At 42.1% G+C, this 14,529-nt stretch overlaps 1 protein-coding gene across 6 annotated transcripts in view; it reads left to right on the top strand.

The window, feature by feature from the left end:
- The window catches only part of CAMK2D (calcium/calmodulin dependent protein kinase II delta), a 145,680-nt gene extending 134,775 nt beyond the window's left edge, over positions 1-10,905 (top strand). For 3 of the 6 annotated variants that reach the window (XM_035113116.2, XM_035113117.2, XM_060278555.1), the window contains 4 exons: positions 840-915; positions 2,507-2,601; positions 6,593-6,821; positions 8,807-10,905. In XM_035113116.2, coding sequence (XP_034969007.1) covers positions 840-915; positions 2,507-2,601; positions 6,593-6,821; positions 8,807-8,810 — 404 coding nt within the window. In that variant the 3' untranslated portion in view covers positions 8,811-10,905. Of the gene's footprint in view, positions 1-839; positions 916-2,506; positions 2,602-6,592; positions 6,826-8,806 lie in introns of those variants that run through there. The other 3 variants (XM_035113119.2, XM_035113118.2, XM_060278554.1) reach the window with 1 other exon arrangement.
- The last annotated feature ends 3,624 nt before the right edge of the window (positions 10,906-14,529 follow it).

Genomic DNA, 14,529 nt, shown 5'->3' with positions numbered 1-14,529 from the left:
CTCTGTCATGCAAGTACAATTCACACCATATCAGTTCAGGAAAACTTATTCTGGATCACTTGCCATCATTGTGACAAGAAGCGATTGGCACGTGAGCAGCCTGCAGTGAGTGGGGGAGGTCTGGATCAGGCCTGCTGGCCAAATCCTATTCCCCACCCAGGATTAGGGCATAACTACTTTTTGGAAGCACAGCTGAGTAACAAGCAGATATAATGAACCCAAGGAAGGAACAGAGGAAGAAAGCAATTGGACCTCAAAGGAAACGGAGGTTTATCAAAGTCACCTTGGAAAGGACGTTTTGATGGGTACTGGCTGTATTTTGATGGCCATGTTTCCATAGCCGGTCCACCATTTTATGGGCATCTCAATAGTTTACAGATATTTTCTGGTGATTTGGTTACAGGAAATGTGCACATCCCACCTTTGAAGTTACATAAACTGGAGGGTAGAGCTAGAAGGCATGCATGAGAGAATCAAACTCAAGTGGCATAGTCTGCTAGATTCTGCAAAGGATTCTTCCCTTTACAATTTTCTCTGACAGCTTTATAGATTACAAAAATCCTTTCCAGATAGATCTCTGGCATATGCTTTATATCTCTACAAACAAACAAAAAATGTACCAAGTTCTAACAGCCACTTAACTCTTCTTGCTGTAATGTTGAGAGGGAGGAGAGGAGAAGAGGCATCGGTGAATGAATGGCAATCACATTGATCGGGCAGAAATCTCAATGGCTTCAACTCTATAATACCCTGAGAGTCTTTTGTTCTGCTGGTTTCCATTGCACTGTGCAAATACCTCTGAATGCACCATCTTATTCATGTTTCTGTCTTGTCTTCAGCTCGTAAGCAGGAGATTATCAAGGTTACTGAGCAGCTGATTGAAGCTATCAATAATGGGGATTTTGAAGCCTACACGTAAGTTGCATTTATTTTATTTTTCTTGAGATGGGGTACAAATGCCGAAGGCTGTATCCAGTGTCTAGTTTGCACAATTGTGAGAACAAAGAATTCCGTAAATGTTCCTAGACAGTAAAATAATCCAAATTCACTTCATAGACATGGATAATAAAACATACAAGGCTAGGTGTTCTGTCTTCACTGTGGGAAGTCACATGCGCAACTGGTTGGCCACTTTGAGAAGAGCGTGGGACTAGATAGCCCTTTGACCTAACTAATCTAGCAGGGCTCTTCTCATGTTTTTATGAAGCAAGTGTGTGACTTCTTGTATACACTTGAGGCTTTGCCCATTCTGGCTGATTAAACCTAGCCAGAGGAAGCTAGGTTGAGTGGGTAAGAAGAATAATGAATGTCTCCTAAGAGGAATGCATTGTCCCATCCTTAATATGACTCTTGTGAGACAGTCTTAACTAGTTGGCCTCACTATGTTGACTACCAACAAGTCTTGCATTTCCCATTCTTGAACAGGATTTTCAAGTGTGTAGTAGCATCTCTGCTTCATGGGTTCTTGAGATAGATTATATAGAACCATTTGATTGGTATTCAGGTCTAGTTTTGGGACTGGGGCAGCTTTGCTCACCTTGGTAGACAGTGTTTTCTAGGAGCTAGACAAGGGGGAGTATGTCCCTGTTGGTTCTGCTGGACCATTGGTGATTATCTTTCTAAACCACCTGGTGCGATAAGTTTAGGAGAAACTATTTGGCGACGGTTCCAGCCCTCCTTTGAGGCTTGGCTCCAGAAAATAGTAAGAACATTAGAAGACCCTAATCTAGTGATCAGGCGGATGTCATGTCTGGTATGGCATCCTGTTCCCACAGTGCCCAACCTGATGCAAGCAGGAACTGAGTACAAGAACACATTTCCATCCTGCAGTTTCCAGCAGCCGGTATTCAGGAACATATTGCCTATGGTAGCGGTGACAGAGCATAGCTACCATGGCTAGAAGTCACTGTTAGCCTTTTCTTCCATGAATGTATGGAATGCTCTTTTAAAGCAATATGTCAGTGGCCACCATTGCCTCCTGCAGGAGCGAATTCCAGTTTAACTGTACGTTGTTATGAAATGTGCAACCTCAGCCACGCTTCTCCAAGCTGCAACGTTGATGGAATTCTTGCAAACTGATTGGGTTGCAGGCCACCAGCAGCAGTGTTAAGCTGCCTGGTCAGGATATCTGAATCCAACCATGGCTAAATCTTCACCATCAGTGAAAATTCAAAATGTATCTTGCTCATGTATATTGCTCATTTAACTCTGCAGCATCTTAGGGCAGGCATCCCCAAACTTCGGCCCTCCAGATGTTTTGGACTACAGTTCCCATCATCCCTGACCACTGGTCCTGTTAGCTAGGGTTCATGGGAGTTGTAGGCCAAAACATCTGGAGGGCCGCAGTTTGGGGATGCCTGATCTAGGGCATATAGAACTAAGCATATTTTACACCTTCATGTGGTTTGTTGGCTCCATTGAATCTGGAAGATGACAATCCTCCAGTTGGTTGATCTTTAAACTGAATGGCTCTTGAAATGAGTGTTCTCTCCTCCCTGCCCTGTAGGAAGATATGTGATCCAGGCCTCACCTCATTTGAACCTGAAGCTTTGGGAAATCTTGTAGAGGGAATGGACTTCCACCGGTTTTACTTTGAAAATGGTATGTTAATAGTAATTCAGATAATTTGAGGTCTTGTGTATCTGGGAGATGTTAAGTACCAGTTGTTGGAAATACTGTACTCGTTTGCCTTTCAGCTTTGAATCTAAAATTTCTTTTTAGACATTTGAATCACCTGCTCTTTTTTAACTGGAGATGCTTGGGATTGAACCCTGGGACCTTTTACATGCAAGTGAACCATGGAACACCCCCCCCCTCCAGGTTGTACGATAGGGCTGGCTGTTTAGAAGTACATGAGAGTGTGTTATAGGGAGGGAAGAGGTGTTCAGTGACCTTCCATGTTCCAGAATTCATATATTTATTTTTCAGGAACAACCCCCTTATTCACATGAAGTGAGCATGATATGAGTTGTTAGGAAAGTGGCCTCATAACTGTAGGTTTTGCTCCTGACCTAGTAAATCCATTTGTTCCAGTGTCTGAAATTAGGCACTTCTTTGTGCATCAGGAGCCTACAATGCTGCTCTCTCTTGGTATGTGGGCTTTTTTTCACCACACTATATATCTGAAAAGGCCTCCCTGTTTCCGGTTATAAAGAAGTACAATGGTACCTCGACTTACGAAGACGATCTGTTCCGCGGCCGTCTTCGTAAGTCGAAGTCTTCGGTTGTTGAAGTACTGCTTCTGCACATGCGCCGACTGCGTGCGCTGCTTTGCGCAGGTGCAGAACGCACGTGCGGCGAAAAGACTTCCGGGGTTGTCGACTTCAGAAGTCGAAACCTTCGGAAGTCGAATCGTTCGGATGTTGAGGTACCACTAACTGATAGCAAATTGCCTGTGTCCCCCACCACAACAAAGAACTGACACTGCTATAGTGCATTATAGGAAGTGAATGGGATTTGAACAGTTTCTTCCTGTAGACATAAACATGCAAAGTGCCACCATGCTCTGCAGGTTATGTGGCCACCAAGTGGCAGCCACACCAAATGCAGCATGACCTCAGTTTAGTGTTCTGCCTGATTCCCTAAAACCATAGCTTTTTAAACATGCATCATTTCATGACACAGTTATTCAGTGAATAACTAAGCAAACCCCTTCCCAGCCCCGGGAGGAGTGCAGGGAGCGACACACCTACACACTGCAGCCGACACACAAACGCGCTCATACCAATGACAAACTTAGTTGGTCTCTAATAGTCTAATGTGCTACTGGAAGGAGTTTTGTATTTTATTTTGTGTTGTGACACACAGTTTGGAAAGCTCTTCCCTAAACAATTAACAGGCCCAGTTTCATGACTTGAATTTGGTTTGTTCAAGGAAGCCATAACTAAAATTATCTGCAGTTTGCCAGGTTTGAAAAATGTGACATGTTAAGGTTTAGCAAAAACAGAAACGAACAATTCCATGCTACTCAGCAGCAGAGGAATTAAGAGGGAGAAGCATGCAAGCCAGCCAGAGGCTAGGTTTGTTCCCACCACAATAAGCCATGGTTTACTGTGTGTGTTGTGGCATCCAAATGCAGCCACTGAAGAAACATATGTGATTAAATTGTTTCATGGAATTCTTTCTATGCCAAAAAGTCACATGAAGAGGATGTGGAAGTAACCTGTGGCAACAGCATGGTATTGCAAATGAACAGAGACTTAGGCCCTTATGTTAAATAAATGTTCTTAATGATTGTATTTGTTGCTGTCTTTAAAAATATCAGTTACTATTGTCCCTCCTAAGTAGAATGTGAGGTGTTGCATGTATCTCGAAGAGCAACCATTTGTAAAACATTAATAGCTTGATTGGTATCTGTACCAGAGAGAGAGAGAGAGAGAGAGAGAGAGAGAGAGAGAGAGAGAGAGAGAGAGAGAGGAGAGAGGAGAGAGGAGAGAGGAGAGAGGAGGAGAGAGAGAGTTAAGTCTGTTTGCTCAGTGAGTGTTGATTTTTTGTTTACTTCTTTGCTGGAAAAAGCAAGGAAGACCTATTTATTAGACAATAACTCCTGGAGAAACCCCCTCATGGTGCCTGCTAAAATCTCATTTGAAATAACTCTGATAAATTTCTTTAGCAAATCTCACTGCCTCTTTAGCAGCAGCTCACTTTACAAGACCGATCTATTGTTACAGTGTTCGAAACACATCAGTGTCCCATAGGGGCTGATTGTCCGTACACTGCTGAGGAATATAAATCCTCTTTTTAAGGTTCAGTGCCTGAGCCACATAAAAGGAACAGAAGCTTCATTTTTACTCAGGAAGGCACATGTTTCCTTGCTGTATATCCACAAGCAAGCTAGTGGAGAAAACACAGCATTCCTCTTTGGATAACAATCCACTAATGTGTAAATGTGTAAATTATAGTATAAACAGCTTTTTGCTTCTGCATAATAACGGCACCCTGCAGGTCTCGCAAAACAACAACAAATGCTCTCGTATTTGCATACATGGAGGCAATCCAGCGTGCATAGTGGGGAAAAGGATTTCACCCATGCAAGCTGTTCTCACTTAACTGTAATCCTGCCCCCCCCATCACACTTTGCTCCTTCCTTCCCCCATCATTACTGTTGGCATTGTTATATTCTGATGAAACAGGATACCAGTTGCGTAGACGCACACAAAATGGATGTTAACATTAATTTTGGGATGTTTTTAACCAGCACCAGTTCTTCTCTAGAAGAGAATTGCCTCACAAATAAATATGGTAGTTGAATTTTCTCATCCATTCAGCTGAGTAAACTTCAGTTTCATATATATTCCTCAGTGTCTTTCCCAGGAGAAATAACAGCTTGTACAGAATAAGGGGTGGTGCAGATTTTGTTGGGCCTGGAACACAGGGGAAGGGGTTAATTGTTAGCATGTGAGCTCCAAATCTTGGGGTTCCTTTTCTTCATCTCAGCTGAGTTCCTCAGAAAGTCTTCCTGCGTCTTTGCAGCAGCAGTCCAGCCCTCTCTTGGTGAATTAGCCACCTCACCCATCCAGTTCTAAAGTCTTTATTATTTACATTACAAGTTGCACAACACCACTGGTCTGCATATAAAATAAGAAACAGAACTATATCTCTGCTCCGTTCAGCTATCCGGTCAGAGAGACAGACTCGGATATTCTGTCAGACACACTGACTGCCCTGATAAAGACACCTGTTGCAGGGGAGAATTCTTGTTGCTAAGCAGATGTGAAGGATGTGCTTCAAGGCCATGCTTCAAGGCTCGTTTCAACTTTTATTTTGGCAACGCACTATCATTTAATGCCCTGTTGGCATGCCATGGTTCCAGTCCAGATCGCCAGCTGCCCCACAGCAGCTGTGTAAACAACAACACACATTTAAAGCACATTCACGCTGCTTTAGCAGTCATGGTTTCCCCCAGGGAATTTTGGTGACTGTGCTTTACCCCCGAGAGAGCGCTCTGCCTCACAGCACCTTTTTACAAACTACAGTTGCCAGGATTCTGTGGGGGAAGTCCAAATGTACCGTATATGTGACCAAACAAACCCAGGCATGTTAAATGCATTTTGGCATGTAACCTAAGAATAGGAAGCCCCTTTCAGCCAAGGGCCCATATTCCCTCACGGGCAAAATTTCAGGGGGTCATACATGTTAGTCGCTAACCAAGTCAAAGTTAGTCGCTAACCAAGATGTTATTTGGTGGTTGTAAGGATTATTTAGAGAGTTAATTTGAAGCACTTTAAACACTCTCCACATACGATCCATGAGTTTTTGCTTCACATGTTGAGTTTTCTCCAGTCACATCTGTGATCGGGGAAAAGATGTTGACGATCGCTAGTATGATCAAGGGTGTGGGTTTTTAAAAAAACAAAAATAAAATAAAAATTCTGCATCATCTTTTAATTAATATCTCTGCCTCAGCAAGATTCTGCCGTAATGTAACACATTAACTTCGGTGGACACACAAGCCAAACAAAATTCAGTGTATTTTCAACTCCAATTTAGAGCTCAGGGGCTACCTTTTTTAAAAGCATGTCCACATTTTGTTCAGGGCTGCATTCCCTTTGAGCGTTATGAGTTTTATACCATGTGCCATTCCTCCCTGTAGCTTTGTCTAAGAGCAACAAGCCAGTCCACACCATCATCCTGAATCCACATGTCCACCTCGTGGGGGATGATGCTGCCTGCATTGCATACATACGGCTGACTCAGTACATGGATGGGAGTGGGATGCCCAAGACAATGCAGTCGGAAGAGACGCGGGTCTGGCACCGCCGCGATGGGAAATGGCAGAATGTTCACTTCCACCGTTCAGGATCACCAACAGTACCTATCAAGTGAGTAAAGCATTCTCATATTCAGTTTGTCGCCTGTCCATCCGTTTAAGAGCTCTTTTCTTTGGCCCCAGTTATTTCTCTTCCACATTCCTATCAACTAGGTGTCTCTCAAAGGGAGTCTAGAGCATTTGATATGTCCAGGCCAAGCAAGCTGCTGACTGCTACTTCCATTTCATATCTACCTCAGTATGCACCAAATCAGCTTTCGAAACCATTGCTTAGAATTTGCAGCGATGAATCCGCACAAATTCAAGTGCAGAATGAAGCTCACTCAGCTGCTGTACATGTTTCTATTATTTAATTTTGGCTGGGTAGTGGCCACAAATTCTCCCTTTATTGAGTCAACAAAATGAATCAAAAGCTGCAGCTCCCATCTGCTCTACAGCGTCTGCCTACATGATTACTGTTGGAGCCCTTCAGACCAAACAGATTTCCCTAGCCCCATAAGATTGGAGCCTGTTACTGAATTCTTCTTTTTGCCTGTTTTTGCAGTATTTATTTAGAACAAGTATTATTTTACCAGGGTTTTATGTTTTATCTGCATTTTTATTACACTTTTCTATTGTTTTTAGGTCTTTAGGTTTTATCTTTGTATAGGGCTTAGAGATTTTTAGAGTTGTTTAGAAATTCTCCTAATTAATTACTTTTGCTCAGGATCAGTATATTATCTGCACTCTGGAAACAACAAGATGCATTGACCAAGATAGCAGCAGAGTGTTCAGGCTTTCGGCACACCTTAAATACAGTATAGGCAATTCCCCATTCCCACAAGTCAAAGGGATGGCCAGGTATGGTTTAGGAGGACTCACCAGGGTGCTCCCAATTTTTGTGTATGTGCACATGGGCCCAAAGCGGAACCCCTGCATAAATGGGGCATCGCCTGAAATTGCAAAGTGGAAACTTGAGTTGTAATTCACAATAGCATATTACGAACGAAGCTTTGCTTATATCTTTGTCTCGATCAAATCATTATCATGTTGATTTATTTGAATGAGGGTGGATGTAATAGAGCAGCTTGAGAAAGTTTTGGGCTTTGTTATTAATATAAATCGGGGGTGGGGAGCCTGTGGCCCCTCCAGATGTGGTTGGATTCCTAGCCCCCTCCTCTCTGACCACTGGCCATTCTGTCTGGAGCTGATGGGGAGCTGTCATCAAAGCATGCCTGGAGGGCTACAGGTTTCCTGTACCTGGTATCAGTTGTCCCTGACCCAAAAATAACTCCACGCATATGTGCATCCTTTCCCCACCTCAGCTTTTTGTCTGAATCCACCTGCAGCTATCATTGAACAAGTCTCTACAAGGGATAAAGAAAAAAGTATGCATGGATAATTTGCACCTGTTTCAACCACATAACACCAGTCTTGAAAGACCTACATTGGCTCCCAGTACATTTCCGAGCACAATTTAAACCCCTAAACGGCCTCGGTCCAGTATACCTGAAGGAGCGTCTCCACCCCCATCATTCTACCCAGACACTGAGGTCCAGCACCAAGGGCCTTCTGGCGGTTCCCTCATTGCGAGAAGCCAAGTTACAGGGAACCAGGCAGAGGGTCTTCTCGGTGGTGGCACCCGCCCTGTAGAATGCCCTCCCACCAGAGGTTAAAGAGAACAACAACTACCAGACTTTTAGAAGACATCTGAAGGCAGCCCTGTTTAGGGAAGCTTTTGATGTTTGCTGGATTACTGTATTTTAATATTTTGTTGGAAGCCGCCCAGAGTGGCTGGGGAAGCCCAGCCAGATGGGCGAGGTATAAATAATAAATTATTATTACTAATTAAACATTGAAATGTTACAGTAGTTTGAATATGAAAATAGTGGTGTGTGAAATTTGATTTCTCTCTGTGTGTACATATATAAATACACACAAACAGTTCATTTGGAAATTATGACTTAGCCCCAATAGTAATATTTCAGCAATTAATGTTAGTCTCTCTCTCTCTCTCTCTCTCTCTCTTCCTCCCATCATTCCTCTCGACCCTCCTAGCTAAATGTCTGCAGTGCCACGTTCTGTCCTCCGCACTCTGCACTTGGTTGGCTACCATCTTGGCCACTCCATTGCCCTCTTCATGCATGTTCTTCGAGTGCATGAAGCTGTGAAGTTTCTACATGTGATACATTTACGATGCATCATTTTGTTGTATATTCCATTGGCACTTTTTGTTTACACTTCAGTGAAGGGAATGGATGTTCCATGCAAACTGAGAATGGGAAAAAGACGACACGGGAGAAAAGAGGGAGGGCAAGTGAAATGCTAGAGAATATACAGAGTATACTTCTCATGTCAGAAGATAATATCTTCATGTGCAAACTAAGGGAATGAAGGTTTTTTTAAAAAAAAATCAGTTATCTATGTTTTAATTTTCGCTACTTCTGTTTTCTGGCTTGTTTGTTCTTAAAGGCAATGTGCATTGCTTTGGTCATAGTAGAAATAATTCCTACTAACAGCACCTTTGTTATTGTAGGACATATGAGTAGAAATACTGGTTTAGACCAAAGCATTTCTGTAGGCTTTTCTTTCTGGGAGTCATCTTTGTTATGAGTCACTGTAGGTAAACTGGGGGGAAATGGCGTAATTTTCTGGCTTGACCTCGCTAGAAGTATCTGTCACTGTTCTTATCGGGTCAGAAATGTCATTTTATTTTTAACAATTTCTTTAGCTTTGTAGTTGTAACTGCAGGGAAAGAGGAGATATTTTGGAGTATTTTTTTTCTCATTTGTTCAGAGCCAAGCAGTGAGCACATTAATATGAGATGGGTTTTGGTGGTTAAAAGGGTAAACTAAAACTTTTTAAGAGCATTTTATGGATGTACAGTACATTTATTAAAGCAAGTTGTAGAGGATTTTTTAAACTGATGCTCTAGTCAATATACTCTAGGACAATTAGGCCTTAAAAGCTTAGTATCAGGAGATTACTTGTCTTAATTTTCTTTGTAACAGTTTATTAACTGATAAAAAGGAAACTACTAAGAAAATATCTCTTTTCTAATAAAACTGTTACACTTTTGCCATAATAATTTTATCTGTTTTCTCATGGCTCATCAACATCCTTGAACAGTGTGGAATAAAATACTTATTGCAGCTTTATTAACTATTTCCCCCTGTTGCTGCATATATACATGCAAAGTAAGCAGGAAATAAATTCAGTGTCTGTTTAGAACAGATTGCTCAGTTGCTATTTGATTGCTTCTGTTGTGTAGATGTGAAATTATATTCCTGCAAGCGTTGCTCCTCTTCTTTAAAAGTTAACAATAAAAATAGGGTTTTTTCCCTTTTGAAAAAAAATACTTTTGTTTGTTTCTTCTCTCTTTGGTTAACATTGGGGCTACTGGTTTTCTGTAATGGTGTGTAGCGCATGATACTTTGATCAATGTTCTTTTTTGTAAGTTAAATTTACAACTTGCAGCAGCTTGAAATTTTTAAAGCAGACAAAAAAAAGAGCTCCCAATTTGTATAACTTTCATTTCTCTGTATTGATTACTAATCAAAAGTGGATCTTATTCCTTACATCTTGATGTTGTTCTAGTATACATATATATGTTAGAGAAATTTAAGCTTCTCTGGTGATGATTCTTATACAACCCACAGAAATGTTTATAACAAGCATCTACAGTAAATGTCTTGAGCCATATTAACCCGCAAATGGGATCTGTGAAAAGGCACAGTGGCCTCGTGCGTTTTGTTTTTTTTAAAAAATTTTTTTTATCAATTTCTTCTTTTGTGAAGCGGCTTTAGGTGGTATACGTGTATTTACATTTAACAAAATTAGGTGTAGAATGTTTTTCTTTTCTTTCTTTCTCTATCTCTTTTTTTACACTTTTTACCATAGCATGTGGTGTTGCCATATTACTCTAGGTCAGGTCTGTCTTCCACACTGAGATGTGAGGGGGGTGGGGGGGTGGGGGGATTGTGTGAGTTAGTTCTCTGCACTCCAACTGAATTACACACCTAACCCTTTGTCATTTTCAAAACACTGCAGTTTACCATGCGACACCATGTATATATATATATGTATATATTTCTTGCCATAATGGTAAAGAGCTGACTGATATATTTAAGAATTAATAAATTTGTGATTTCTGCTGACATTTGGCTCTCATTGTTTTCATTTGAGAATGTGACGCTTGATTCTGATGTTCAGGCTGTGAGGACGACTCCTGATGTAGGCAAATTGCGCGCGCACACACACACACACACACACACACACACGTGCAAAGAGGGAAATAATGTTGACAGGCTCTGAGGAATCCCAAGTTTTGCGGAAGCAGATTTTAAGTAGGCATTGAAAAGAGTACAACAGGGACACCTTCCTGGTGTCTCTAGGCAGGGAGTACCGAAGTGTAGCAGCTTCCATGCTAAAAGGTAGATTTCTTCCAATGCAGAAGGAGTATTACATGGCACCTGTAGCAGTGCCAGTTCTGCAGATCGAAGCAGTCAAGTGGGCATATATGAAATGAGATGTTAGAAGAAGCAGGTTCCACCCACCCCTCCAATCCTCTCTATATGCACACTGAACTTAATGGGAATTATTTCTAAACAGGCATTAAGGAAAACATAAAACGGTTCTGTTAATTGGGAGAGGGTTAGGAGTTGGAGAGGGAAGAGGATCAATATCATATATGGTTGTGGAAAAACATCCCCCCCATACACATTGTGTCCGTTTAAGATAGCTGCAACTATCCTGCGTTTCTGTGCTTGGCTAAAACTTTCAGTTTGCTGCCATCTGGCGGTTGCTTGTTTGCTATTCCAAGGGTTTGGTTTTGGGGAGCATCCAAGTAGATCTTAGGGCCTCTTCCATATCTGTGTTTTTCCCCCCAGGAGGACGTTCCATCTTAGCTGATGGAATATGAGTTTATTTTGCAGTCATTACCATGAGTTAAGGCAGTACTTTCAGGAGCCGCCATGACTGCGAAAATTGTTGGAAACCGTTCCCGTATAACTCTGGTTGACGTTGGAGATTTATTCACTGAACACCTCACCCCCACCCCCGTCAACGTGAACTTGCAGCTTTCCGTGAAGGAGGAAGGTTGTATGTTTCAAAGCAGTTTAATACATTATTAAAAACAACAAAACAACAACAACAACAACAACAACAACAACAACAACAACAACAACTCATCCTGAAGTCCAGAGAAATGAAAAGAAAAAAGGTGGTAACAGTAATGCTTGATTGTTGTATTTTAATATTCTGTTGGAAGCCTCCCAGAGTGGCTGGGGAAACCCAGCCAGATGGGCGGGGTAAAATATATTATTATTATTATTATTATTATTATTATTATTATTATTATTATTTGTCTCATCCCACTCTTCAATTCCTACAGTAGTGTGACTGGATTATAGACTCTCTTGGAACACATTTAACTTTTAAAATAAGTTCAGCATTCATGCTTCTTGGGAAATCATAACTTTATAAAGACAATGCCTCTTCCCCAGTCACACCACCATCTCTCAGGGTACCTTACAAGGAGGCTGTGATGCTTTTTTCTATTTTTGGTTTCTAATTAATAACAGCAATGCATGTGTTGTCAGGGGGGTGATACCCGCAATCACTTGTTATTATTGCTGTTTGTAGCAAGTGCATAGTTGCCTAAAATGTGGAATTCCTCCCATCCCTCCTCCATGGTCTCCCCCGCCTTGCAAAGAAGAATATTGTGCACCAAATTAAGGCCAGTATGTTCAGAACTGAACCAGAGGGATATCTACTTAACCAAATGTGCCAGAGATCTTAGAAGATCAGCATTGCAACCTCCAAAATGCAAAATAATACACATGCATTGTTTGTTTGTTTGCTTGCTTGTTTTGTTTGTCTGTTTGTTGAATTTCTATCCTGCCCTTCTTCCTGCAAACAGTCCAGGGCAGATTAAAACAATGACAATTAAAAACATCTCAGAACAGTTACAGTCAAAACTATTCCAATAGCAAATACAATTTAAACCATTCTAAAAGCAGTACTTACCATGAATGCTTGCAATGCTGTTGTGCCTCGTTGGCCTGTAATTTGCTTCTTTGGTGGTTATGGTAGTGATCTTTGTTAAAATGTTTGCCTCCTAGACAGGAAACTGCCATATTACCAAGTCAGATCAATTGGTCCAACTAGCTCAGGATCACCTACCCTGTCTGTGGCTTTCCAGGCTGCCAGGCAGGGGGTCCTCCCAGCCCTACATCAGCTGCAGATGGCACCTGGGATCTTCTGCATGCACCGTGGATGTCCTACCTCTGAAGTCAGAAGCCTTCATCAGATATTTTGTATACAGAGGGTATGTGTGGATGGATGGATGGATGGATGGATGGATGGATGGATGGATGGATGGATGGATGGATGGGGCATCCATGTTCTACCCCCCACAAAAATGGAATCTTATAGTCATGGAGCAACAGTGTAAATAACTGTGTTTAAATATAAACATAGAATATTAAAATCTCATATTAGGACCCAGCAAGATGACACACTTTCCAAGGTACATGCATCCATCCCAAATATTTCATGGCTTTTAATAAAAAGTTTGTTAGCATGTGAAATGACTGGGGCAGGGGGTACTCTCTTACTGTGAAGAAATATGACTGTGCAAGACCATTGACCAGCTGCATCTGCTATGCTGTTTTGCCCATCAAAGCCAGTTTCCACCATCTTTGGTACCACCGATGAAGCTCAGGTGAGTGATGGGAGTCTTTTTGGATGGCTTTGAGAAGTTTGATGAAATCTCCTGCTGGACTTGCTTTCTCTCACCCTCTGTGTCATTGTCTTAGGTACACTAAATCATCCGCTCAGCCTGCTGGACAAATAGTATCCAGGGGAAGTCTTGCATGCATGCAAAGACAGGCTCTGGTGGACTGAGCAGGCAAGATGAATAGTGGGTCCAATGGTAAAGAAGGCAGTTTCTGCAGGTGCTGAAGAGGGAAATGTCGGGCAGATGGGGCTCATCAACCTTCTCCATCTAGGAGAAGGAAAACTCTGATCCTAAACCTCTGCTGCCTTGTGGGATATTTCAGGGAGTAGAAAAGGCTAAGGAGTAAACCCTGCACAAATCCAGAGAGGAGTCCCTAAGATGGTTGGATGGCATCTTGTACGCCTCCTTCCAGCAACTCCTGCATCCAAGCTGGTGCTAGATGTATCGCTCTGCTTTCCTTTGGGCCACTTCAGTGAGGCTGAGAGTAGGGCCTTTCCATCTGAGCAGCCCAGGACCTCCACATGCCCTGCCCAGGTTTACACCATGGAGAGGTCACTCTGGGGTTTGGCTTCATCCACAGAGGCACACTCCATTGTCTTTTGAGATAGACAGGTGCCAACAACAAGAATGTGCAGATTTCATTGCTCACATGTAGCTTGCAAGGAAACTGGGCTTTTCCCATTAAAAACCCTCTCCAGAACCACTTTTCTTCGATTGCACTCTCCTGTTGGTTGGATGCAATACACATAATTTGCTCGTTGGGTTTTGCTCCCTGGCGCCTGAACTGGGAGTGATCAGTCTCCCTCCTACAACAGAACACATTAGAGAGAAAAGCCATCACTTGTGAGACCATTTATTATAGCGCCTCTGTTTTCATTGTCAATGGCCCTGACAGCATTGTTTATTTTGCTTCTGTGCTCAGCACCCATAAATGCATATAGATAAAGCTGTGGAAATGTGTTTGTTTTCCTCTCCTTTGCTGACAGCCAGTCTGGCTCCTGTCTTTGGCTTTTCAACCACGTGAATAGCAAATGGCTCCTTT

The sequence above is a fragment of the Zootoca vivipara genome, chromosome 9 (genome assembly GCF_963506605.1).
Source record: "Zootoca vivipara chromosome 9, rZooViv1.1, whole genome shotgun sequence".
Taxonomy (NCBI): domain Eukaryota; kingdom Metazoa; phylum Chordata; class Lepidosauria; order Squamata; family Lacertidae; genus Zootoca; species Zootoca vivipara.
Note: the sequence above shows the minus strand (reverse complement) of the source record. Positions and strands in the feature narration are given on the sequence as shown.